General features: G+C 46.4%; 2 protein-coding genes and 2 gene segments (V, D, J or C); all 4 read right to left on the bottom strand.

Moving 5' to 3' along the window:
* LOC122470399 (immunoglobulin lambda-1 light chain-like) overlaps positions 1-25,345 on the bottom strand; it is a 214,345-nt gene that overhangs the window by 187,221 nt on the left and 1,779 nt on the right. The window contains exons 1-2 of one of the 3 annotated variants that reach the window (XM_043557928.1): positions 9,011-9,071; positions 8,559-8,856 (exon numbers count right to left, since the gene is read on the bottom strand). The exons of the other annotated variants lie outside the window; for them this stretch is intronic. Coding sequence (XP_043413863.1) covers positions 8,559-8,856; positions 9,011-9,056 — 344 coding nt within the window. The 5' untranslated portion in view covers positions 9,057-9,071. Of the gene's footprint in view, positions 1-8,558; positions 8,857-9,010; positions 9,072-25,345 lie in introns of those variants that run through there. 3 annotated transcript variants of the gene reach the window in all.
* Positions 1-25,345, bottom strand: part of LOC122470398 (immunoglobulin lambda-1 light chain-like) — a 336,020-nt gene that overhangs the window by 182,586 nt on the left and 128,089 nt on the right. The gene's annotated exons all lie outside the window — the stretch shown is intronic.
* Positions 1-25,345, bottom strand: part of LOC122470393 — a 644,196-nt gene that overhangs the window by 168,032 nt on the left and 450,819 nt on the right.
* LOC122470388 overlaps positions 1-25,345 on the bottom strand; it is a 901,179-nt gene that overhangs the window by 150,283 nt on the left and 725,551 nt on the right.

Here is a 25,345-nt window from a genome sequence, read left to right on the forward strand (position 1 = left end):
AAGTTCTCAGCTATGATTTGTTCAAGTACACCTTCTGCCCCTTTCTCTCTTCTTCTTCTTTTTCTTCTTCTTCTTCTTCTTTGACTCCTATGATATGGATATTATTCTGTTTTATTGAATCACTTAGTTCTCTAATTATCCCCTCATGGTCTAGAATTTTTTTAATCTTTTTCTCAGCTTCATCTTTTTCCATAATTTTATTTCCTATTTCACCTATTCTCCCATCTGCCTCTTCAATCTTTGCTGTCACCACCTCTAGTTTATTTTGCACCTCATTTACAACGTTTTTAAATTCATCATGACTATTTGTTTAGATCCTTGATCTCTGCAGAAATATATTCTCTGCTGTCTTCTATGCTTTTTTCAGGCCTAGTGATTAATCTTATGACTATTATTCTAAATTCTTGTTCAGTTGTATTTTTGATACCTGTTTTGATCAACTCTTTAGCTGTCGTGTCTTCCTGAAATTTCTTTTGAGGAGAATTCTTCCATTTCATCATGTTGGCTAGTTTTCTGTCCCTTATGTGTTTTAAAAGCTTGTTATGTGCCCTGCACCTGTGAGCACTACTCTATTCACTGTCCAGGGCCTGGCCCTTCACGAGGTGTTTTTTTTTTTTTTTTTGGAGTGTGTTACTTGCTCTCTGTTTTTGTGACTTTGGTTGCTTTAATCTGCCTACTTGTAGTAATGTTTTGGACCCTCCACCAGGTGTGCTTTGATTTTTTCCCTGCAGTATCCCTGGAGAGGAAAACAAACAAACCAACAAAAAACAAAAACAAACACACCAAAAGCAAAAACCCAGAAACACCAGTTACAAGTACACAACAGGGTGGAGGTGGTGCTAATGGAAAAGGCCTTATCCCATACAAAGAGAGATATGACAGGGGCGAGGAAAAAGAAAAGAACAGAAAAGAAAATTGACCAGACAGAGAAACTATATGGCTTAATCCAGAGAGAGAGAGAGAGAAAGGAAAACAAAGGAGATGTAGAACAGGTATAAAGAGAATAGATTAAATATGTCTGCTTAAACACACCAACAACCAGAATAACCAGACTAGAGGAGGGAAGAGATAAGAAAATGGAAAAAAGGGAAAAAAATATGTATATAATAAGAATTGTCTGATAATTAAATCAGGAAAATGCAAAACTGCTGGGTGCGTTGGAACTGGTTGGCAGTGCTGGTCTGGAGGAGAGGCTGTCTAGTTCTTCAGCATCAATCCCGTGCCAGTAAATACCAGTTATCAGGCACGGAGGGTCATGGATTGGTGTAGATGTGTCCCGCCTCCACTGTAGGCCTGCTGTCATTCCCTGAAGCCCCACTTGTTGGTGATGGGGAGAAAAATGGCGACACCCCAGTCTCTCCTCCATGGACTGGGTGTCCCAAACTACTCTGTTCAGGCAGTCTTCACTGTGCCACTGGTGCAATCGAGGCAGTTTGTCCTGCTCCACCGACTCCCGTGCCTCCCTGGCACTTGGCTGGGATTTAAACCCCAATGTCTTAAAGGATCCCGTTCCATGCCCCAATTCCAAGGAACTGCCACTCCATGCCACCAGTATACAGTTTCTGGCTGGTGGGCACAGGCAGTCTTTGTCCTTTGAACAGTTATATATCTTCTTCCCACAGCCCTCCAGGGAGGGGATTGCTTTCTCCCACTGTGGACTTTGCCTCTGAACTAGTTGCTGAGCCTGGGGCTGGCTCCTCTTCTCCCCAGGTGCATGAACAGGGAAGCTGGCCCCAGTCCAGAGAAAGCCCTGCAGATAGAGATTGGATGTTTCTCTGTTCCAGCTTGACATTTCAAATGGGAATAGGATCACCCTGGAAACGAGATATCCTACTTCCTTTCCTCTCTGCTCCTGGAGACCAGCTGTTTCCAGCAACTTCTGGCCCAGCATACATACAGACATTCTCCACTGGCATCTTCAATTTCCCAGGATTCTGGATGTTTATTTAAAAAAAATTTTTTTAATGTTTATTTATTTTTGAGACACACACACACACACACACACACACACAGATGGAGTGTGAGCAAGGGAGGGGCAGCGATAAAGTGAGACAGAATCTCAAGCAGGCTCCAGGCTCTGAGCTGTCAGCACAGAGCCTGATGCAGGTCTTTCTTGAACCCATGAACCGTGAGATCATGACCTGAGCTGAAGCCAGATGCTTAACTGACTGAGCCACTCAGGCACCTGCAGACAATTTAGATTTTAAAATAAATACTGTGACAAGAGATGAAGAAGGGTATTATATCACAATTAAGGGGTCTATCCACCAAGAAGACCTAACAATTGTAAACATTTATGCTCCAAACGTGGTAGAACCCAAATATATAAATCAATTAATTGCACACATACAGAAACTCATTGATACTCATACCATAATAGTAGAGGACTTCAACACCCCACTTACAACAATGGACAGATCATCTAAACAGAAAATCCACAAGGAAACTGGTTTTGAATGACACAGTGGACCAGATGGACTTAACAGATACATTCAGAACATTCATTCTAAAGCAGCAGGATACAAATTCTTCTCTAGTTCATGTGGAACATTCTCCAGAATAGATCACATACTGGGGCACAAATCACCCCTCAACAAGTACAAAAAGATCGAGATCATAACATGCAGATTTTCAGACCACAACGCTATAAAACCAAAATCAACCACAAGAAAAAATGTGGAACGATAACAAATACTTGGAGACTAAAGAACATCCTACTAAAGAATGTATGGGCTAACCAAGAAGTTAAAAAGGAAATTAAAAAGTACATAGAAGCCAATGAAAATGAGAACATCACAGCCCAAAACCTCTGGGACGTAGCAAAGGCAGTCATAAGAGGGAAGTATATAGCAATCCAGGCCTTCCTAAAGAAGAAAGAAAGGTCTCAAATACATAACCTAATCTTACACCTTAAAGAACTGGAAAAAGAACAGCAAATAAAACCCCAAACCAGCAGAAGACGGAGAATAATAAAGATTAGAGTAGAAATCAATGCTATCGAAACAAACAAACAAACAAACAAACAACCAAGCAAACAAAACAGTAGAACAGATCAATGAAACCAGGAGCTGGTTCTTTGAAACAATTAACAAAATTGATATACCACTAGTCAGTCTGATCAAAAAGAAAAAGGAAAGGACCCAAATAAATAAAATCAAGAATGAAAGAGGAGAGATCACAACTGACACAGCAGAAATACAAACAATAGTAAGAGAATATTATGAGAAATTTTATGCCAGAAAAAAGGACAATCTGGAAGAAATGGACAGATTCCTAGAAACATATAAACTACCAAAACTGAAACAAGAAGAAATAGAAAATTTGAACAGATCCATAAACAGTAAAGAAATCAAATTAGTAATCAAAAGTCTCCAAAAAAATAAGAGTTCAGGGCTGGATGGCTTTCCAGGGGAATTCTACCAAACATTTAAAGAAGAGTTAACACCTATACTTTTGAAGCTGTTCCAAAAAATAGAAATGGAAGGAAAAGTTCCAAACTCATTCTGTGAAGCCAGAATTACCTTGATTCCAAAACCAAAGACCCCTACCAAAAAGGAGAACTACAGACCAATTTTCCTAATGAACATGGATGCAAAAATCCTCAACAAGACATTAGCCAATTGGATCCAACAATACATTAAAAGAATTATTCACCATGATCAAGTTGGATTTATAGCTGGAATGCAGGGATGGTTCAATATTTGCAAAACAATCAATGTGATACATCACATCAATAAAAGAAAGGACAAGAACCACATGATCCTCTCAATAGATGCAGAGAAAGCATTTGACAAAGTACAGCATCCTTTTTTGATAAAAACCCTCAAGAATGTAGGGATAGAAGGAGTGTACCTCAAGATAATAAACATCATATATGAAAGACTCACTGCTAATATCATCCTCAATGGGAAAATACTGAGAGGGTCAGGAACACCGCAGGGATGTCCACTCTCTCCACTGTTCTTCAACATAGTATTGGAAGTCTTAATCTCAGCAGTCAGACAACACAAAGAAATAAAGGCATCCAAATCAGCAAGGAGGAAGTCAAACTTTCACTCCTTGCAGATGACATGATGCTCTATATGGAAAATCCAAAAGATTCCACCAAAAAACTGCTAGAACTGATCCATGAATTCAACAAAGTCATAGGATATAAAATCAATCCACAGAAATCAGTTGCATTCCTATATACCTATAATAAAGCAACAGAAAGAGAAATGAAAGAATCGAACCCATTTACAATTGCACCAAAAACCATAAACCTAGGAATAAATCTAACCAAAGAAGTGAAAAATTTATACACCAAAAACGAAAAAAAGCTTACGACAGAAATTGAAGAAGACACACAAAAAAATGGAAAAATATCCCATGTTCATGGATTGGAAGAACAAATATTGTTAAAATGTCAATACTACCCAAAGCAATATACACATTCAATGCAATCCTGATCAAAATAACACTAGCATTCTTCGCAGAGCTAGAACAAACAATCCTAAAATATTTATGGAACCAGAAAACACCCCGAATAGTCAAAACAGTCCCAAAAAAGAAAACCAAAGCTGGAGGCATTACCATCCTGGACTTTAAGATGTATTACAAGGGTGTAATCATCAAGACAGTATGGTACTGTCACAAAAACAGACACTCGGATCAATGGAACAGAATAGAAAATCCAGAAATGAACCCACAAGTGTATGGCTAACTAATCTTTGACAAAACTGGAAAGAATATCCAATGGAATAAAGACAGTCTCTTCAGCAAATGGTGCTGGGAAAACTGGACAGCGGCATGCAGAAGAATGAACCTGGACCTATTTCTTACACCATCCACAAAAATAAACTCAAAATGGATGAAAGACTTAAATGTAAGACAGGAAGCCATCAAAATCCTTGAGGAGAAAGCAGGCAAAATCTCTTTGACCTTGACTGCAGCAACTTCTTATTCAACATGTCTTCAGAGGCAAGGGAAACAAAAGCAAAAATGAACTATTGGGACCTTACCAAGATAAAAGGCTTCTTGCACAGGTAAGGAAATAATCAGTAAAACTAAAAGGCAACTGACAGAACAGGAGAAGATATTTGCAAATGCCATATCAGATAAAGGGTTAGTATCCAAAATCTATAGAGAACTTATCAAACTCAACATCCAAAAAACCAAATAATCCAGTGAAGAAATGGGCAAAAGACATGAATAGACACTTCTACAAAGAAGACATCCAGGTGGCCAACCGACACATGAAAAAATGCTCAACATCACTCATCATCGGGGAAATAGAAGTCAAAACCACAATGAGATACCACCTCACACCTGTCAGAATGGCTAACATTAACAACACAGGCAACAACAGATGTTGGCGAGGATGCAGAGAAAGAGGATCTTTTACTGCTGGTGGGAATGCAAACTGGTTCAGTCATTCTGGAAAACAGTATGGAGGTTCCTCAAAAAACTAAAAATAGAACTACCCCATGACCCAGCAACTGCACTACTAGGTATTTATCCAAGGGATACAGGTATGCTGTTTCAAAGGGGCACATGCACCCCAATATTGATAGCAGCACTACTGACAATAGCCAAAGTATGGGAAGAGCCCAAATGTCCATCAACGAATGAATGAATAAAGAAGATGTGTTATATACAATGGAGTATTACTTGGCAATGAAAAAGATTGAAATCTCACCATTTGCAACTACATGGCTAGAACTAGAATGTATTATGCTAGGCAAAACTAGCCAGTTGGAGATAGACAAATATCATAAAACTTCACTCATATGAGGAATTTAAGATTAAAAAAATGAGCATAATGGAAGGGAAGCAAAAATAATGTAAAAACAGGGAGGGGGACAAAACACAAGAGACTCTTAAATACAGAGAACAAACTGAAGATTAATGGAGAGGTTGTGGGGAGGATGGGCTAAATGGGTAAGGGGCATTAGGGAGGACACTTTTGGGATGAGCACTGGGTATTATACATTGGGGATGAATCACTGGAATCTACTTCTGAAATCATTATAGCACTATATGCTAACTAACTTGCATGTAAATTAAAAAAAATGATACATTTATCATGATGAGCATTGAGTAATGTATAGAATTATTGAATCATTATATTGTACACCTGAACCTAATGTAACACTGTGTGTTAACTATCCTGGAAATAAAATAATTTTTAAAAAAGGATTTTTTTTGTTTATACCTTTTTTTTTAGTAATTAATTTTTTTTAATGTTTATTTCTTTGAGAAAGAGAGAGAGAGACAATGAGAGAGAGACAGACAGACTGACAGAGAATCCCAAGCAGGCTCCGTGCTGTCAGCACAGAGCTCAACTCAGGGCTCGATCTCACGAACCGTAAGATCATAACCAGGGAAAACTAAATAGTCAGACATTTAACTGACTGAGCCACCCAGGCAACCCTTGTTTATTCAGTATTTTAAAGATGTTAATCGCTGCCCTCTCATGTGCATTTCTGCTAATGAGGAATCTATCAGAACCCTTGTCATTGTTCCCCTGAACCAACTGAGTTTCCTCTCCACTGGCTTTAAACTGTCTCTTTTTCTCTGCCTTAAACAATGTGGTATTGATGGGGATTTTGTGTAGTTTTTTCCTCTGTTTCTTGTGCTTGGGGTTCTCAAGAATTTGGAATCTGTTGGTTTTGAATTTTCATGAAATTTAGAGCATTTGTGGCAATAACTCATCAGATATTCTTGTTTACCTCCACACCTTCACTCCCTGGGAACACAATCACTTGTGTATCCATGCCTGAAGTTTCCTACACTCAGTGCTGCTCTGCTCACTTTAAAGTCTTTTTGTGCCTTTTACTCTGCAGAGTCTGTGCTGTGTCCTCAGTTTCCCTCACGTCTCCTCCTCACGTCACCTGCTAATCTCAACCCTTGTGTTTGCAGCCTGAGATGTTGTCGTTTTCATCTCTAGAAGTTTGATTTGGATCCTTCAGTTTTCTTTTCTGTCTCCTCTTAGCATTTCTATCGTTCAGACTAAATTTGGATTAAAGTCTGCAACATCATCCTGACTTCAACCTCCAGCCTTCTGTCCTTCCTGCAGCTTCCAGACCTGCCACTCTATGATTGCATGAACCATTTCTCAATGTCATTGTCTCTCTCTCCCACTGTCTCTGTGCATCACAGATAAATATACACAGACATGTACATGATACACATTCTTTATTGGATCTATATTCTCCAGACAATACTAAGTAATGTACCTTATTAGCTATAACTCTTTGTTTATTAAACTGGTTTTATTTTAGAGGTCTCTTTAGGGTTCACAGTCCTCACCTCCTGTCTTATCAAAGTACATCCCATTGACATGACATCACTCACGTACATGATAAGGTCGTCATAACATGGTCTCATCTCCCCTATCAGTTTTGCTTCTCACTGTCAAATGTTTTATTTGTACAGCCATTAAAAAATCAAACATATTGCTATTATTTTCTTTAAGCACTTATCTTTTATAGACATTAATTAATAACATTATTATTAGTTATATTTATCATGTAGTAATAATTCCTGATTTTTTTTTATATTTTTGTGTAGCTGCCCATTTCCTTTTGTCATCCTTTCCTGCTGTCCAAGGGGGAATCCTTTCCTATTGCTTGTGCTGAGGGGCTGCAGATGACCGGTCCTGTGAGGTTTGCAGTCTGAAAATGTTTTAGGTGCTCTTCAGTTTCCAATGACGTTTTCACTGAGTAAAGATCAAAGCTGATAGTATTTTCTATGAGGATTGTGAAGACATTGCTCCCTGTTCTTTTGCTTACATGGCTGTAATGAGAAATGTGCTCCCACCATGAAGTTGGTTCCTCTGTAGGGAACACATCGGTCCTCTCTGGCTGTGAGAAGGTCTGCATCATTGGTTTGTGGCAATTTCATTACAATGTGTGTTGTGCTGTCTCTCATGATCCCTGTGCCTCAGCATTGTTGAGCCTCTTGAATACATTAGTTCATGTGGTTCACCGAATTTGAAGCCTTTTGCAGATTACTTCTTAACTAGTTTGTTATTCAGTCTCGGTTCCTTCCCTGCTCTCCCTCTGCTCCTACACTGCACACCCTCTGGGTGGCGTGAAGTTGTCCTACAGGTACCTGGCTTATATTCATATTTTTAAGTGTTTGGCTCTGTTTCATTTTAAGTAGTTTAAATTGCTTGACATCAGATTCACTCTTCTCCTCTTCTGCAGCATCCTATCTGCTGTCAATTTATCCAGTGTATTTTTAAATATCAGAGCGTTTCATTAGGGAGTTCTCAAAAGGTTTTGTTTTGAAAAATGCCATCCATATCTGCTCCTCACAATTCATTCAACCCTTCACCCACAGTAATGGAGGAAATCTAGTTCTAATGACTGTTTACGAATCCCCTGCTGATCCACACCATGCAGAGTCTGTCTGGAGGGTGAAGAGTAAGGGGACAGACTCCAGACCTCAGATCGGGGGACCTGGGCCAGGCCTACTGATAGCTTTATGCACAGTATTCTTGGGGCAGGAGGAGAGTATGACACAGATGGGGAAGGGTTTGTGTCTCACTTCCCCATCTGCCTGTGTCACTGTGAGCATCACTACTGATGTCATAAGACTGACAGTAATAGTCAGCCTCGTCTTCGGCCCGGGCCCCGCTGATGGTCAGGGTGACTGTTTTCCCTGAACTGGAGCTAGAGAATCGGTCAGGGATCCCTGAGGGCCGCTCACTATCCTTATAAATGATCTGTATGGGGGCTTGACCTGGCTTCTGCTGGTGCCAATTGGTATATTTTTTCTCCATCATATCTCCAGAGCAGGTGATTCTAGCCGTCTGTCCCAGGGCCACTGACACTGAGGGCGGCTGAGTCACCTCACTGGAGGCCACGAATCCTGAAAAGACAAAAGAGGAGGGGTTGGCATGGGGGTCAGGGGATTATTCCAGGGACTCAATACTGAGACTGTGCCAGTCTGAGCTCAGGGTTCGGTTCAGGTACAGCTCAGGTCCTGTGGGGGCTGGGCGTGTGCAGGGTCCTGGGGACAGCACCTGTGCAAAGAGTAAGGAGGGGGAGCAGGAGAGGGGTCCAGGCCATGGTGGAGATGCCCAGAGCTCTGCCTCCTGAGACCCACAGTACTGCTGGGCTCTACCCAGCCTCTCTTATTGCCTTCCAGGTCCTTGGGACTGTGATTGTTAGTACTTATGCAAATCTCCTCCATTTCTAGGGCTCCTAACTGATAAGCCACTTGTGAGGTCAGAACATGTGACTGAAGGGGGGAGCCCCAGCTTCCTCCAAACAGTTCTCAGGTCAGACCACCAGCCTTGGCATTCAAGGTGTGGAATCACAGTCACATTCATGGAATCAGACCACATGACAATGTTCTGAAATCATCCTGCTTGGAGTCTGGGCTTGCCTCCCTCTGTGGTCTTTCGGGAGCCTGGCTGTGGGGCTGGGATGGGCGCTCTGAGGGATACAGACAACACCTGATTCAGGGCAAGGTGGTCCTGTGGCCTCAGTTTCTCCTCCTCCTGCATCATGTTTCCACTGCACCCCCCAGAGGCACTTGGCATGTCTTACAATGTGGAGCATTATCATTAGAATGTTTGTTCATCATTTTATCTGTGAGGGTCCACTTGTTCAACAACCACTGCTGTTGGAGATTCATCAGTCTTTCCAGTCTATTGTCACGTGGTACCTTCATCTCTCTGACACCCCCATCCTACAGCAGAGAAGCAATTGGCATTGTCTAGGCACTTTTTTCTTTTTCGTTTCATCAGTGTTAGATGAAATGGTACAGATTTTGTGAGAAGCCATCCCTGACTTAAAAAACCACCATCAAGCTCCATGTCTTGTTAGGGTCCCCAGGGTTATGTCTTCCCACATGGGTGAGCTTTGGAGCCAGAGCCAGGGTCCCTGCAGGGAGCTGGACCCTGTCACTGAACCAAGGACAGCCCTGGGACCAGAGCTGTGGCGTCAGGTAGTGAGAATCCATTTCATTCTGGAGACGGCCTCACAGGGACACTGTGGATGCTCCTGCCTGGGACCAGGGACTCCGAGTGCCCCCTGAGACACTCCTGAGCCCGGATGCTGCAGCCCTGGGTCTGAGTGGTAGTAGGGAAGGAGAGGCAGAGGGTGAGTGGTCAGGGTGTTCTCCACATGCCTGTCACAGATGAGTCAGCTCCCTTAGGACACTGGTGGATGGGGTGGCGACCTGCATTTCCCAGGTGAGGAATTCACAGTGTCAACAATTTCATCAGTGTCCTGGGTGTCACAGTGTGTGTCAGCCTCAGAACAAGGCCCCTGCATCTTGTGGAGACAGGTCACATTGTCTGGATAGCTTGTGAGGACTGAACCCTGAACACCTGCTGCCCCCCAGGCCTGGTGTCCCTGTGAGGCTCCACCTGGGCAGCCCCAGCCTCGGTCCTGCTGCTCCTGCTGCAGCTCTGCTGCCCCCTGCTGGTGGAGGAGGACTCAGACCAGGAGCTTCCCTCCTGCAGGTCAGGTCACCCCAAAGCACCTGTCACCTGAGAAAGGTTGTGGACCAGGGAGCCCAGCCTCCCCCAGGCAGCTGCCCCCCCTGCTCTCCCCAGCCAGCACACACAGGTCACATACACGATGCAGGAGGCAGGACAGGTGCGGTTCCTGTACTGGTCCCAGGGTTGAAATGCCCTGGACTAGCCCACTGTCTTCTTACAAAATGTAGAGTGCAGGGTACAGTGTAGTGCATTTGAAAAGGGTCGGTGTCCAGATAAACCTGTGTGATGTCCCATGGCCACCAGATTCCTGTGTTAAGTTTCAAGACTGATGCTTCCCCAACCCAATTAGTGCAGATTTTCATCAGTGGGAACAGGGGATACTTCTGGCGTAAAGTTCCCTTTGTGCACCTAAATCTTCATTAGTATTATTATATCTACTGCTGTTATTTTTATCCCAACCCACATCTCTTAGAATTTGGGGTGGGAGGATTTCTACATCAGCCCAGTTGGCAGTTGGGAGGACATTGGGAATCTGCTAATTCAGACCTGGTTCTTCAATTTCACACCATACACATCACACTTTGCTGAGTCCTTTCCATGGATTTCTGAAGAGGATGGACAAGAGACTCCCAAACCAGCTCTTACTCACAGAGACCCCACAGAGCCTCTGTTTAATGAATAAAGCTGTTAAAATTCTTTGTATCCCATAACTCGAAACAGAAAATCATTTCTAACATCAGTATAGGCATCCTCATTTCACAGCACGTAAAGCCAAAGCCCAGAGAGACTAGGTTCCCAGAAACACAGATAAAAGTGAGGTGAGGCCAGAAGGGGAGCCCAGGTGTCCCGGATTGAGACCCTGGGCCGTTTGGGTCAGAGGTTGACCAGAGGGGGTGGGAGGGAGGGTGAGGTCAAGGTAGGCAGCAGGGCTTGTGTCCCTGGACTCCCTTCCGTCCCCATCCTGACCTGGCCTATAAACGAGCCCCCTCAGCCTGCCTGTGGTGAGGTTCAGGGCAAGTGTGTCCCAGGTTAGAACTGGAGAATCTGCAGGGATGGTGGCTTTGTCTGTGCAGGGACGTGGCCTGGGTGCTGCTGGGTTTATTCCTCATTATTGCTTGGTCCTCTCTCTCCTGAGCATGTGGTAGTGACAGGGGTCTCATGGCCACTCTGCTGGGGGCTGCTAAGGTATATAGTGGACCACAGGGCTTGTAGGATCAGAAGATTATGTGGCACATTCTCAGTGATCCTGCCCCCACAGCATCCCCTGGGCTGAGCTCAGGGTCAGGGTCATGCTCAGGGTCCTGTGGGGACTGAACCTGTGGGCAGCACCTGGGCAGAGAGTGAGGAGTGGGAGCAGGAGAGGGTCCAGGTCATAGCGGGGACCCTAGATTTCTGTCTCCTGAGCCCAAAGCTGAGCCTGGTCACCTCAAGCCTTCCTCATTCCCTCAGCGATCCCTATGAAAATGCTCCTTCTCAGGCCGGTGGAGAAAATCTCTGTGCATCTGGGTGGGCTTCATGGATCTGGTTTATGTGGAGCTGTGCTCACCTCTTGGCTCTCCTAGAGGAGCTCTTGTCACTCTGCATTGGAAAATTCTTTTTTTTTTTTTTTTTACTTTTTAAAAAATGTTTATTTATTTTTGAGAGAGAGGGAGAGACAGAGCGTGAGTAGGGGAGGGGCAGAGAGAGAGGGAGACACAGAATCCGAGCAGGCTCCAGGCTCTGAGCTGTCAGCACAGAGCCTGACACAGAACTCGAACTCACAAAGTGTGAGATCATGACCTGAGCCGAAGTCAGATGCTTAACTCACTGAGCCACCTGGGTGCCCCAACTGTTCACTTTAAACAGAGAATCTGTTTTCCATTTTGCAGTGTCTGTGCTGTGTCTTCAGATTCCTTCAAGTGTTCTTTATCTTGTCGTGTCTGGTGTTAATCTCAACCTTTGTATTTTTTATTTTATTATTTAAAAAATTTTTATTTTATTTTATTATTTAAAAAATTTTAATTCTAATGAGGATAACATACAGTGTTATATCAGTCTTAGGTGTACAATGTAGTCACTCAATAATTGTACACATTACTCAGTGCTCATCCTGATAAGTGTACCCTTAATCCCCTTCACCTGTTTCATCCATCCCCTGACCCAGGTCCCCTCCGGTAACCATGTGGGTGTTCTCTACAGTTAAGAGTCTGTTTCTTCGTTTGTCTTCCCCCACTTTGTTTCTTTGTTTTGTTTCTTAAATTCCACATGAATGAAATCATATTCTACCCTTGGCTGTTTACATCATAGTTTTCATCTTACTTTGATTGGAATTTTTAATTCTTCCTCTCTGTCTTCTCTTAGCATTTCGATCATTCAGACTGAATTTGGATTAGAGTCTGCGACATGGTTCTTACTGGAATCTCCAGCCTTCTGTCCTGTCCTGTAGCGACTAGACCTGCCGCCCCACAACTGCGTGAGCCACTTCTCATTGTAAGTCTCTCTCCTCTGTCTCTCAATAAATGAGACATGAGTCTTACTGGATGTGTGTTCTCTGGAGATTCCTAAGTAATACACCTTAGTAGCTCTTACTCTTTGTTGTTACAATGGTGTTATTTTAATGGTTTCTTTTTGGTTTATGGTCCTCACCTGCTAACTGGTCAAATTACCTCCCGGGCACATGACATCATTCACATGCACAATAAGGACATCATAACACAGTCTCATCTCCCCCATCATGTCTGCTATCATTTTCATGTATTTTATTTTTGTATCTAATATAAATCACAGTATATTATTATCATTATTATTTTATTGAAACACTTGAGGATTTTCTACAGGCAGTAACCATAAAAAAGTTCTTATATTTATGCTTGTACTTAGGATATCTGATACTTTATGCATCTTGTATAGTTGCACTATCCCTCTGCTACCCTTTCCTTCTGTCCAAGGGATGTCCTTTACTGTTGCTTTGCTGAGGGTGTGTGGGTAATCAGTTCTATGAGGCTTTGCAGTCTGAAAAGGTTTAGTTTGTCTTCCCTTTTCAATGACATTTTCTATGGGTAAAGGCCAAAGTTGACAGATATTTTCTTAGGATTGTGGAGACATTGCTCCCCTGTTCTTTTGCTTACATGTCTGTAATGAGAAATGTGCTCCCACCATGAAGCTCATTCCTCTGTAGGGAACACGTCTCCTCTCTGTCTGCAAGAGTGTCTGCATCACTGGTTTGTAGCAGTTTCGTCACAATGTGTGCTGTGCTGTCTCTCGTGTTCCCATGCCTGAGCTTTGCTGAGTTTCTTGTATGTATTAGTGCATGAATTTCACCAAATTTGAAGCCATTTTTGCTATGATTCTTCAGATGTGTTTTCAAGGCACCAGCTGGTCTCTAACTTCTTTCCCACAATTTCTAAGTCACACAAACTTAAGGCTGTGGGAAGTTGTTTTACACATGCTAAAATTTTATTTACTTTTTGTAGCTTTTCCCCTCTGTATTTCATTTTGAATGCTTTCTACTGCTATGACGTCAAGTTCACTGATCTCATTTTCAGCATCTAATCTGTTGCTAACCTCATCCAGTGTTGTTGTTGTTGTTGTTGTTGTTGTTGTTGTTTTCTATGTCAGATTATGTTGTTTCTGTTAGGGAAGTTGTAAAGTTTTGGTCTTTGAAAAATGGCTTCTATATGTTCTTCTAACTGGTTGAGTCACATACACATCCACAGAAACCAATGAAATATATTCATAATAACTGTGTGCGTATTCTCTGCTGGTCTACCTTCTCCCATGCTACCTGGAGAGTAGAGTGGGGACTTCAGATCTGGAGACCTGGGCCAGACCCACTCATTGCTTTGTGCACAGGCCTCCTGGGGCTGCAGGAGTGTGTGACACAGAGGGGGAAGGGGTTTGTGTCTCACTCCCCGTCTGTTTGTGTCACTGTGAGCACTATCAGTGTCCCACACCTGACAGTAATAGTCACCCTTGTCCTCAGCCTGGGCCTCACTGATGGCCAGGGTGACTCTGTTCCCGGAGTTGGAGCCAGAGAATTGGTCAGGGATCCCTGAGGGCCACTTGCTATCATAATAGATAATCAGCATGGGGGCTTGGCCTGGCTTCTGCTGGTACCATTGAACACTTCTACCTCCAAAGTTGTTTCCCCCACAGGTGATCCTGGCTGTCTGTGACAGAGTCACGGACACCGAGGGGGGTGCTGAGTCAGCACATAGGAGGCCACGGAACCTGCAAGAGAGAAAAGAAAGGTGGTTTTCCGGTGCTGGGTCTCATCCCCAGGAGAACCCCACCTGCCTGGCCTGAGCTCAGGGAGTCTCTGGGTTTCCAGTTTCCCAAGTCCCATCATCTCAGCCCCTGATGCTCATGGGCCTGGCTGGTGGATGGAGCCTTTGAACATCATCTAATTTCTCCAGGCAGGTGCAGTGCCTCAGGGTCACAGAGCCAGTGGACACTTGAGGGACTGTCACTCTCCCCCACCCCTGGCCCCTCATCCTGCAGCAAGGTCATGATCATCTTTCCCACAACAGGCAGCCCCTTGCTTAGCTCAGAGTCAGGTCCTGGATTTCCCCAGATCCCTGGGGCTGCAGTGAATGTGAGCCTGTGGACAGCACCTGTGCAGTGAACGAGGAGGCCGAGGAAAAGAGGACTCCAGGCCATGGTGGAGGTGAAATGATTCTGTTCCTTAAGTCGCAGGCCTCGAGGCTGGCAGGACTTTCCCCAGGCCTCTTTTATCCCCTTGCTAGAGAGACGTGGTGGACATGCAAATCAGCCAGGGTGAGGGGGCTGCTCACAGGTGGGAACTCTGTGGTTTGAGAGAGGCCAGAGAGGGGAGGGACGGCCCTGCAGACCTAGCCTCAGTCCGGGGATTCTGCTTCACCCTCTGATCGCATAGTCTGGGGTGCACAACTCCATTCCCCTCCGTGTCCTGACCTCACTCCTGGGCTGACCTGTCCTGGCTGAGCTCAGAAGTGGAATTTGTCTGTATTTTCTGAACCCATGATAACAACATGTTTACTCTACAGACACTATAGGAGGTTTAAGTCAGTGGGGTTGCTGAGCCATATCTCTGTTGGGGAACACCAGAACCTAAATAAAATTCTTCCCTTGGCAAGTGCACATGGAATTTTAAGGCGTCATTGTGGTGCTGTAAGTGTCTGTCCATGGGGTGGGGGGGGAAGAGGGGAGCTTCTGGGACAGGTCATAGCCTCAGTATCCACAAGGTGCACTCGGTGTCAAGGACAGATCCAGTCCTTGGGCAAGGTGTGACAGTGACTGAGGTGAGTGGAGAGGCGGGAAGTACTGACCTGTGTTAGAGAAAGAGGCAAATCTACACGACACAGTTCTAAGAGACATGGATACAGAATTTTATATCAGCGTCAGAGGAGATCCTGTAGAAACCTACACCTTTTCCCTCAGGTCTCACATCCGGATGGCCAACCCTTCCTGGGTGATAGAAGCCCTGATGCCAGGCTCACACCATCTCCAGGTGCTTTGCCAGGTGATCTCTGCTGTCCCCTGGTGGCCACTCCACACTGACTCTGGGAGGCTCGGGAAACTCCTTTGTCCAGGTGATGAAGAACCCACAGCTCAGAACCTGATTCGCTGATCCCTTGACTGCTGGCTCCAGAGGAGGAATTGCTCTTTTCTCCAATGCCCTGTCAGCCTCAAGACCAGGCAGGAGGAGATCAGATTATCCATGAAAACAAGAACAGGCTCATCTGAGGAAGACAAGGTAAGGCCCATCTGAAGTATCACTGCTCATATCTCTGGGGACACGGGTGGTCATGGGTGTGGTTCTTGGGCTTAGCAGTAGGGACACAGGACCCAGCGACAGCCCCTTACTGGTGCTGGCTGCTGATGCATCAAAATAGGGCCATTCCAAAGACAGAGACAGGAGAACTCTCACCCAGAAAACATTTATCGAGACCCACTTTGGTCTGACACAATCATCCTGGGAGATGATTGTGAACAAGACACAGATCTTTCTCAGAAGTTCCTTCTTGTGGTTGGAGCAGGAGAGTGGTCACAGTGGCTCTGGTGGCACAGCAGAGTCTCCAGCCCCTTCTACCTGTATCTTATCTTCATATGCATTTAGTAGCCACACTATTGCTATTCTGGGGTCCCTCTTGACCAGGATTGACCTTGCAAGCCAGAAATGGCTCATGGTTGTGTCAGTCAGCTGGGATCCTTTCTGGGGACTTGTCGTCTCGTGAATGAGAGAAGTAGACTGGATATACAGTGCCTTTCCTCTTTACATGGATGTGATAGCTGGAGCGGCTGCAGCCTTCCTGAGGTCTACAGTGTAAAAATAAAAGCAAAGCTCCATAGTAGGGATGGTGGAACAGACAGAGAGGATTTGGTGCGTCATGGAACTGGTGAGTACTTGGAGAGTCACCCTCTGATTCCAGATTTACTTTTTGTGGTAGAGAGATAGTCTCCTGACTATTTCTGCCTCTGATAGTCATGTGTCTGCTTGGCAGTAAAAAAAATTCTACCAATTAGTATGATAATTAACACAAAAGAATCAGCTAAAAAGTAATAGTGGAAGTAATTTGTAGTTGTAGATGATGTGCAGAACATTAATTGAGATCAGACAGAAATGACAGGCAGGTGGTGTGTGGTGAGAAGTTGGAGGAGGAATCTCTGGAGAGGTGACTTCAGGGCTGCTCTCATTCTGGGAGGAAGGGACACATAATAATAAGTGTGCTCACGAGAGCAGAGTCTGTGTCCTGCTGGGAAGAGTCTGGTTTGTCTGAGGATGAAGGACCAGTGAGAAAATATGTTGTTTATGATTCAAAACTAGCTCTGTTCCAAGGTGACATTTTCTCATAAGTTAAAAGTTTGGGGACAAGAGTGACGTGTTGTCAAAATCGTCCCTGCTGTGGTTTCCAGGTGGGGTGAAGCATGAGGGAAGTTCCTGTGTGAAGTCCTGTGCACACAGAAGAAGAAACAGGAGCAGTTTTGTAGGGGACAGTCATCGGGGCTTATCTGCTGGGTCACCTGGTTGAAACATGGCAGTGGCCGTGTCACAAAGGCTCCACCTTCCCGTCATCTTCCTTCAGCCTCTCTGACTCCTGGGCCACATGTGTGTGTTTAGCCTGCAAAACTCCTGTGACATATCCTTTACATTATCTATGTATGTACCTACATATGAATGTACTGGTGAACATGTGTGTACACATGTACTTATGTGTATACTGTATGTGTGTATGTAGATATCCATTGAGTGTGTGTCTTCTGGAGGTTCTAGACTCTGACTTGGGACCCCAAACGTACTTGATGGAATCCTTTGTATGGCAGGAGCCATGTAGTTGCTTTTATCACCAATGACAATGTGGGTGAGGTAACCATAATGAAATGGAAGCAAATTAATAATCAGACTCGTTTGACAGGGATCACTGGTGTTGGCTAGTTAATGACGCTGCTCCTAGAACTGACAAACATGGGCAGCCTACCAACTACTTGTTATTTTGAATGCTACTGAATCTTAGTAGAGGCTGTATTCTGACTATGAGCCACTAAGTAACCCCATGACCTGAGTCAGCTATGTAAACTGGGTGTTATATAACCAACCATGCAGGGACTGGGCTTTCACAGCAGCTCTCCATCATCATGCAGAAGAGGTAATTGAAGATCAGAGTTCACCAGGTCCTGAAGGCACAGGTTAAATGCATGAGGAACAAGTCAGAGTGTGTCCATGACCCCATCTCCTGTTGTTATCCCACACATGACAGGAGTAGTAGCCTTGCCCTCAGTCCAGACCCTGCTGACAGTAAGGTGGCCATGATCCCTGAGTTGGAGCCAAAGACTCAGTCAGGCGTCGTTGGGTTCCTTTGGTGTTATCACAAATGAGCATCTTGGGTTCCAGTGCACAGCATAGTATTCTACTTGTCTCTCTGTCAGGTGATGGTGGCCAGCTCTCCCAGAAACATCAAAATTGAAAGCAGTCCAGTCAGCTCATGGAGGTCATAGATCCTGCAAGAAGGAGGGGAGAGGTGGGCTTGAGGAAGAAGGGCTCACTCCCAGGGGTCCCAACCTGAAGCTGTACCTGGGCTAGTTCAGGGTTTGGGGCGGGTCCACTCGGGTCCTGTGGGGGCTAAGCCTGCAAGCAGGACCTAGGGCAGCACATGTGCACAGAGTAAGAAGGGGGAGCATGAGAGGAGCCCAGGCCATGGAGGAGATGCCCCAGAACTCTGCATCCTGAGACCCCACAGCAGGGCAGGGCTCTCCCAGACCTTCTTATACTTCAAGGGCAGAGCCTGCCCAGCCGGAAAGCAGACCAGCCCTCATTGGCCCTCTGACGATGCCGCTGGAGGTTTTGACAGAAGTCAGGACCCAGAAAAACCGAAAGTAGCATTCCTACCCCATGTTCCTACAATCAGTGCCACAAACGACTCTCCAGGTGACGATCGCTAATTTAGGGCCTCCATGGAGGGTGTTGCCACAGCTCTGCCCTGTGACATTATCACTGGTTCAACCTTTATTCAAGCCTCTGTCCCTTCTCTGTTCTGCCCAGGGTCATTGCAGACAGATCCAGCTCTGCCTAGGGGGCAATAAATCCTTGAGTCCAGAAAAGGTCTGCTATGACAGCTCAATGTCTATCATAAGGTTCTTCTTTTGGCCCATGTCTCTATGATCTGCTTTCTCAGTGGAGGTTAGAAAGTCCATCAAGGTCCCTGAGGCTGTTGGTATTGGTAGAAATGAAGTCAGAGACTGGCCAGGTTCTGCAGGAATGTCCTACACAGTTGGATACTGACGTTTCCGACAGTGTTCCTGGTCTGGCCTTCTCTGCAGGGCCTGGGCATGGGGCCGAGGGAGTGTCCCCCTCACCGTGGGTTGAGCTGTGGTGTAGGGTGGGCAGAGAAATGGGAGAGCCGGAAGGATCAGAGGAACGGAAGGGGCTGCCTGAAAGAGGGAGGGAGAGGTCTGAACATGTTGGTGGAGGTGCTGGACCAGAGACGGACCAGGCTCCTTCTCTCCCTGGAGCTCGGTCCAGCATGGGCACCTGTTCTCTGGGCTCCCTCCATCTGCAACCTATCCCTCCACGCTCTCGGGGTGACCCCCACATGGGCAGGAGGTCCTGTAGGTCTGGTCCTCAGACACTACATCTCCCGTCCCTGCCCACGGAGAGGTCTGTGTTTTCTCTCTGGAGTTCAGTGAACTTCTTCATTTTCATTTTGTCCCTCACGTTTGGATCTGAGGACTGAGACCACCTGTGGCAGGGTGTCTATTAGATCTAGAAATCCTTGCCCAGAAGGGTAAGGATGTAAATAATCACTCAGGGCACTGGAAAATGCATTAGGAGCTAAACAGTTTGCTCCCCTGGGCAAACATTCTCATCCGGGTAAACAGACAGCTTATTAAATAAAAGTTTACTGATCAGACTGGTTTGATGACTGCCCCCTTGAGAGGGTCCACCAGTCCTATGCTGTTATGTCACAGAAGTGACCCACGTCAGGCTGCTCCTTCCTTGAAAGACCTGCCTCACGCCCCTCATGTGCACATCCTGAAACCCTGCACACACTCCCCTCACCTGCCTGAGACGTTCCTGAGACTCTGCCTGGGGGTTTTCTCCTGAGCACTAACGGACTTGGTGTGCGGGATGAAGTTTTCGGGTGATCTTTTGGGAACAGGCACCTGCCCATCAGCATGCCTGTTCAGGTTGCCATGGAGAAGACAGAGCCCGGACAGGACTGAGGACTGGCTCCATTGCTGGGGGAGTGAGGGCAGGGCCAGTCTCTGTGTGGAAGACTCTGTCCCGCTGGGTGTGACCAGGGGGAGCTGTGTGAGCCAGGCTGGGAGAGCAGGTTTGGGTCCCCCTTCACCTGTCTGTGTCACTGTGAGTCACTGAAAACTGCTCCCACTGCCATGGTAGGTGGCAGAGTGGCAGTGAGCTTTGTCCTGGGCCTGGGCCTCGCTTATGGTCAGGATGGCCTGGTCCTTGAGTTGGAACTTGAAAATTGGTCACGGATCCCTGAGGGCAGGTTGCCGTAATGATAATTTCCAGGGGTGTCTAGCTTGGCTTCTGCTGGTGCCAGTGGACATATGTACTTCCCATGTGTTTTCCCCCACGTGTGATCCTGGCTGTCTCCTTCATAGTCACTGACAGCGAGGGGGTTGAGTCAGCTTGTAGGGGCCATGGAGCCTGTGAGAGAGAAAAGGAGAGGTGGGCTTCCAGATCTGGTCCAATCCCCAGGAGCCCCCCACCTACCTAGCCTGAGCTCCAGGGATTCTCTGCAAACCCCAGGTTTGCCCTCTCTCATCAATCTCGTTCCCAGAATCCAATGGGCCTGGCCGGTTGATGTGGCTTTTGAACAAATTGAAAAACAAGTCTTTCTCTGCATAGAGGCAGTCTGTCTGGGCTCACACGGAGCCAGTGAGCACAGTGAGGGGATTTTACCCCTGCAGCTCCTCATCCTGCAGCAGGGTCATGAGCATCCTGCCCCACAGGCAGCCCATGATGAGCTCCGAGTCTGGGCCATGCTTGTCCATGGCCCTGAGTTGGGGTGGGTGTGAGCTGGGTGCAGCACCCGTGCAGTGGCCAAGGAGGCTGAGGAGGAAAGGTGTCTAGAACATGATGGAGGTCTCCCGAATCTGCTCCCGAGGCCCAAGGCTGGGCAGGATTCTCTCCTGGCCTCTTATCCCTTCCTGGGGAGACCTGGAGGTTATGCATCAGCCACCTCAGGGGCTGCTACTGAGGATCTTTGTGGTTTCAGAGAAGAGCTCAGCCCCAGGGGACACAGAGAGGAGGGGGTGGCCTGTGCAGACCCACCCTCATTTCAGGGGATTCTGCTTCACCCTCTGGTATCATAGTCTGGGCCTGATATTTGCACCCCAGTTTGTGATCTGGTGTCAGTCCTGGGCTGGCCTGACCATTGAGAACTCAGAGGTGGAGTTTACCTTTATTTTCTGAACACCCTCTATGGGAAACACTATGGTGCTCACACAGGTGCAGGTCCTACCCCAGGTCATAGCCTGTGGGCCACAGAGGTAAAAAAAAAAAAATTCCTCCTCTATCAAGAGCACATGAATTTTTCAATGGCATCATGGTGGTGTCATATCTGCTCTTGACCAGGAGCTTCTATGGCAGGTCATAGGTGCTGTGCCTTGGTATCCCCATTTTGTAATTAGGAGTAGGAAGAGATCAGATGCAAAAAGCAATATTGCCATATAAGAGAATGAGAGGGGGCTTCAAAGTTTAGTTACTCTTCAAGGGAATGTTTGTCACTATTAAGTTGTCTTCAGTTTGGGAAAAATTTGTAATAAACATCTGAATTTATTAACTTAGTTGAAATTAGTTTATTGAGAAAATCACCGTGTTGCAGGCACTGGGAAAGGGAAGAAGAGGATTTTTCAGTCTCCTCTCCCTTCACTGAGGGAGTTTAGTGGAGGGAGAAGGTGGGAGGATCTTCCAGCAAGGAGGAGCAGCTGTGTCTGGTACGGGCTGTCAGCACAGGGTTGGAGGAAGGAGGAAACGTGTGATCACAGGGAAGACGGATGTTTGTGGACAGTGACAGAACATTAGTCTCATGAGAGTGGGGTTGGTGGGAGACAAAGTGCCTGAGCTGTATTGGAGAAATAGGCAATGTCTCCATGAGCAGGGTCCGTCACACACATACCCTGAAATTTATACCTGATAGTGAAAAATGACATTATAGGCAAATGACAAATGACCTGGTTAGAGGATCTGAAAGAACAGGAAAACCAGAGGGACCTGGGATTCTACCTGAGTTCAGGGCCAGTGTGGGGTTTCTCCTGAGGTGAACATTTCTGGGTACAGAGGGTGAGGTCAGGTATGGTAAGAGGCCATTTCCAGGTAGTAAGTCAGGTTCTCTTGGCAGCTGGTAGGCACATTGAGAGGCCTCCAGGAGGAAGATGCTGACATAGGAACAGGTTAGCCTGGGACCTCCCAGTGGGGGCTGAGGCCACTCAGGGCAGTGGTTATTATCCCTCCTCACCCCCCTAAACAGTCTAAAGCCACAGGGAGACTAGGGTGCTACATGTGCCTCTGGTCCTGGTCCCCTGTCTTGGATCCCACGTGGGTGACCTGTCACTGCTTTACCAATACCCCACAGATTGGCTGAGCTGAGCATGTTAGAGGTGCACCTGACTGGGAAGGGAGGCAGGGAAATGACTGCAGGTCCCCATTCCCTGACAGGGAGAGACAAAAAGATGGTGGCAGGTGTGAGGAAGCAACAGTCACCTGCAACAGTCACCTGCACCATGTGAGGAAGGCCACTCGGCTGAGAGGGGATGTAGGACAACCTCAGCCAGAATGTTCCAGGTTCTGAAGGAGACAGCTTCTTCCTCTCAGTTCTGGCAGGTGTCTATGGGGATTATAATCCTTTAGAGGGACCTTTTGTGATCCCAACTGGAAAAATCCCTGGAAATATGATTTCAACCAGAAATCATCTTTTTCATTCATTGGGTCAATAACTAAACTTTAGATGAAATATTCCAATCATACATGCCATGCTTTTGTGAGGAGAAAAAGATTTTCAGTTCTGTGTCTCCCCATTCCATGGAGATATTGCCCTGATTCAAGGCAGAAGTGGACATGGGGGAAGCTTGTGTTTCCTTCTTACTTAATTCATCACCTGTCATTTTGACCTTATGAAATTGCTCTAAAAATCACAAGTCAAAGAATCATGAAGAGAAATTATTTATGATAGAGATGTATTCAATTCTTGGAAAAGACCTCTCCCCTCCAAGTGCCAGGTAAGGCCTGAATGCAGATGAAGCCACCACACAGGGTCAGTATGGGGGGTGGGTGTGAGTACCTGTGGGTCAGACCTGAGCTAAGGGTCAGACCTGCTAGTTCAGGAGATGGGATTTGGGGCAGTGGGAGGACAGTTGTGCCAGAAGGAAGACCCCTAGGTGGGATCCAACGTAGTGTCTGCACTTTTTCCACAGTTCCTGTTAAACCTAAGGAGGGAAGGGCCTGGGGCAGCAGGGACCTGTTTCCTGCTTTATGAAGTGTCTGTCAGTCCTTAGGATGTGGGACACCTCATCCAGGAACCAGAGGAGACACAGCCTTGTGGGGCCCATCCAGGCTGTCTGTTACTAAGGAGAAGAGGAATTCCCAGGACTGTGCTGTCTGAGACAGGTGTCTCCCCTCCTCAATGACATGTGATTACATCTGAGGCCCATGTGATGTATATGTACAATGGCATCCTAAATCTTTATTATATACTATAAACCTGACTCCAGTCCCAATAGTCAGAATAGCCACCCCCCCCTCACCACTGTCCATTAGGATAAACAGACCAGAGGATGGAGAACCTGCTGGATTCTCCCACCCTGGAGGGTCAGGCCAGGACCAGGGAGGTCACCTGATCCTAAGGCCTGACCAGCAGCTGCTCAGAGATGTAGGGAGAATGAGAGCCAGGCCATGGCAGGAGGGTTTGTGTCCCACTGCCCATCTTTACCTATCACCTGAGTCACTGATAGGCACTCCCACCGCCACATTAGGTAGTTCAGCAATGGTCAGTCTTGTCTTGGCCCTCAGTCCTGGTCATGCTCAGGGAGGCTATGTTCCTAAGTTCCATCCTCAGATTTGGACCCAGATGGTTGCTCATATCTGTATGCATAACCAGCTTGGGACCAGGCTTGCCTTCTGCTGGTACCAAGATGCGTGTTCACGCATGAGCTTATCCCCAGAGCTGAGGATCCTGGGCTTCCCCAGGGCCACTGACAGGGATGGAGGCAGTCTCAGATCAGGGGAGGCATGAAGCTCGTAAGACAGGAGAGGAGAGGAGCTTGGAGGAAGAAAGGGAGGCTGGATCAGAAGCGACTGGCTCCAGCCTGGAAGGGAGGGAACAATGTGGACACAGGTGAGTGCAGGGTCCTGACCCCATGGACCCTGGATGGGAGAGAGCAGGGCACCTGTGTCTCACATTGTGTCTCCCTGTGGGCCTCCCACCTGTGTGGGAGCAGCCAGGGAGCAGGAGTGAGGCCACACAGTGTGTGGACCTGGGACTAAGAACACTGCAGGCTCACCTGGGAGCTGTTCCACACGCAGATGCCTGGGCCCCACCCTGACCTGCTGCACCTGCAGCTACATCTTGTGGAGATGCCCCCCTCCCGCCCCATCAGGGGACTGTGTGCTCACTGAGCTTCACAAGCTGAAGTCTAGGCCACTGTGGAAAATCTCACTTCCTCTGCTTATCTCCTATTTGGCCACCTGGGACATGGGGCTTAACTGTCCTGCTCTGGTCAAGTGAGCTTGATTCAGATTCTAGATCCTGTAGTCATGTGGAAAAAATTAAAGAATAGACTATTTCACCAGCCACATGGAGTGTGTGCTGTGGATGGGCTGAGACCCCAGGGAATATGGGCTGCACGGCTCTAGTGGCAGAGAATGTGCCTTGTCTGCTTTAGGCTCCTCCTGGGGATGAATCATCAGGAAAAGTGGGGGAGGCACTGCCTGGAGTGAATCATGGTGACTATTATGGAGGAGCTGAATTTCTAGTGCACAATTGGAGCAAGAAGAGTGTCTCTGGATTCAGAAGATCCCCTAATACTCCCTGGGTCTGCATTACAGTCATAAATGCACCACAATCCAATTCAGCAGGTCTGCTAATGGACTAACTTTCCAGAATGAAGGTCTAGTCCTACCAACGGGCAGCAATGGTGACTAGCTCAGGTATTTGCTGTGGGAAGGGGATATGGGGTGAGTAGTGAAGAAGGAAATTATAGACACCCCTCTGAGTACAGGGTAGTCACAGAAATGAGCAGCATAGAAGTAACATGTGTTTCTTCCTAATGTTGTAGGGTGTGTTTGGATATATATTGACCATATGTTTCTGTTCTATTCTCCTGTCTCATCCCATTATCATCTAACATCAGATGTGTTAACAATAGTTAACTTTATATCTCAATATTGAAGTTATATGATATCAAATCATCTGGAACACAAATAAATAT

This window comes from Prionailurus bengalensis, chromosome D3, assembly GCF_016509475.1.
Source record: "Prionailurus bengalensis isolate Pbe53 chromosome D3, Fcat_Pben_1.1_paternal_pri, whole genome shotgun sequence".
NCBI classification, from domain to species: domain Eukaryota; kingdom Metazoa; phylum Chordata; class Mammalia; order Carnivora; family Felidae; genus Prionailurus; species Prionailurus bengalensis.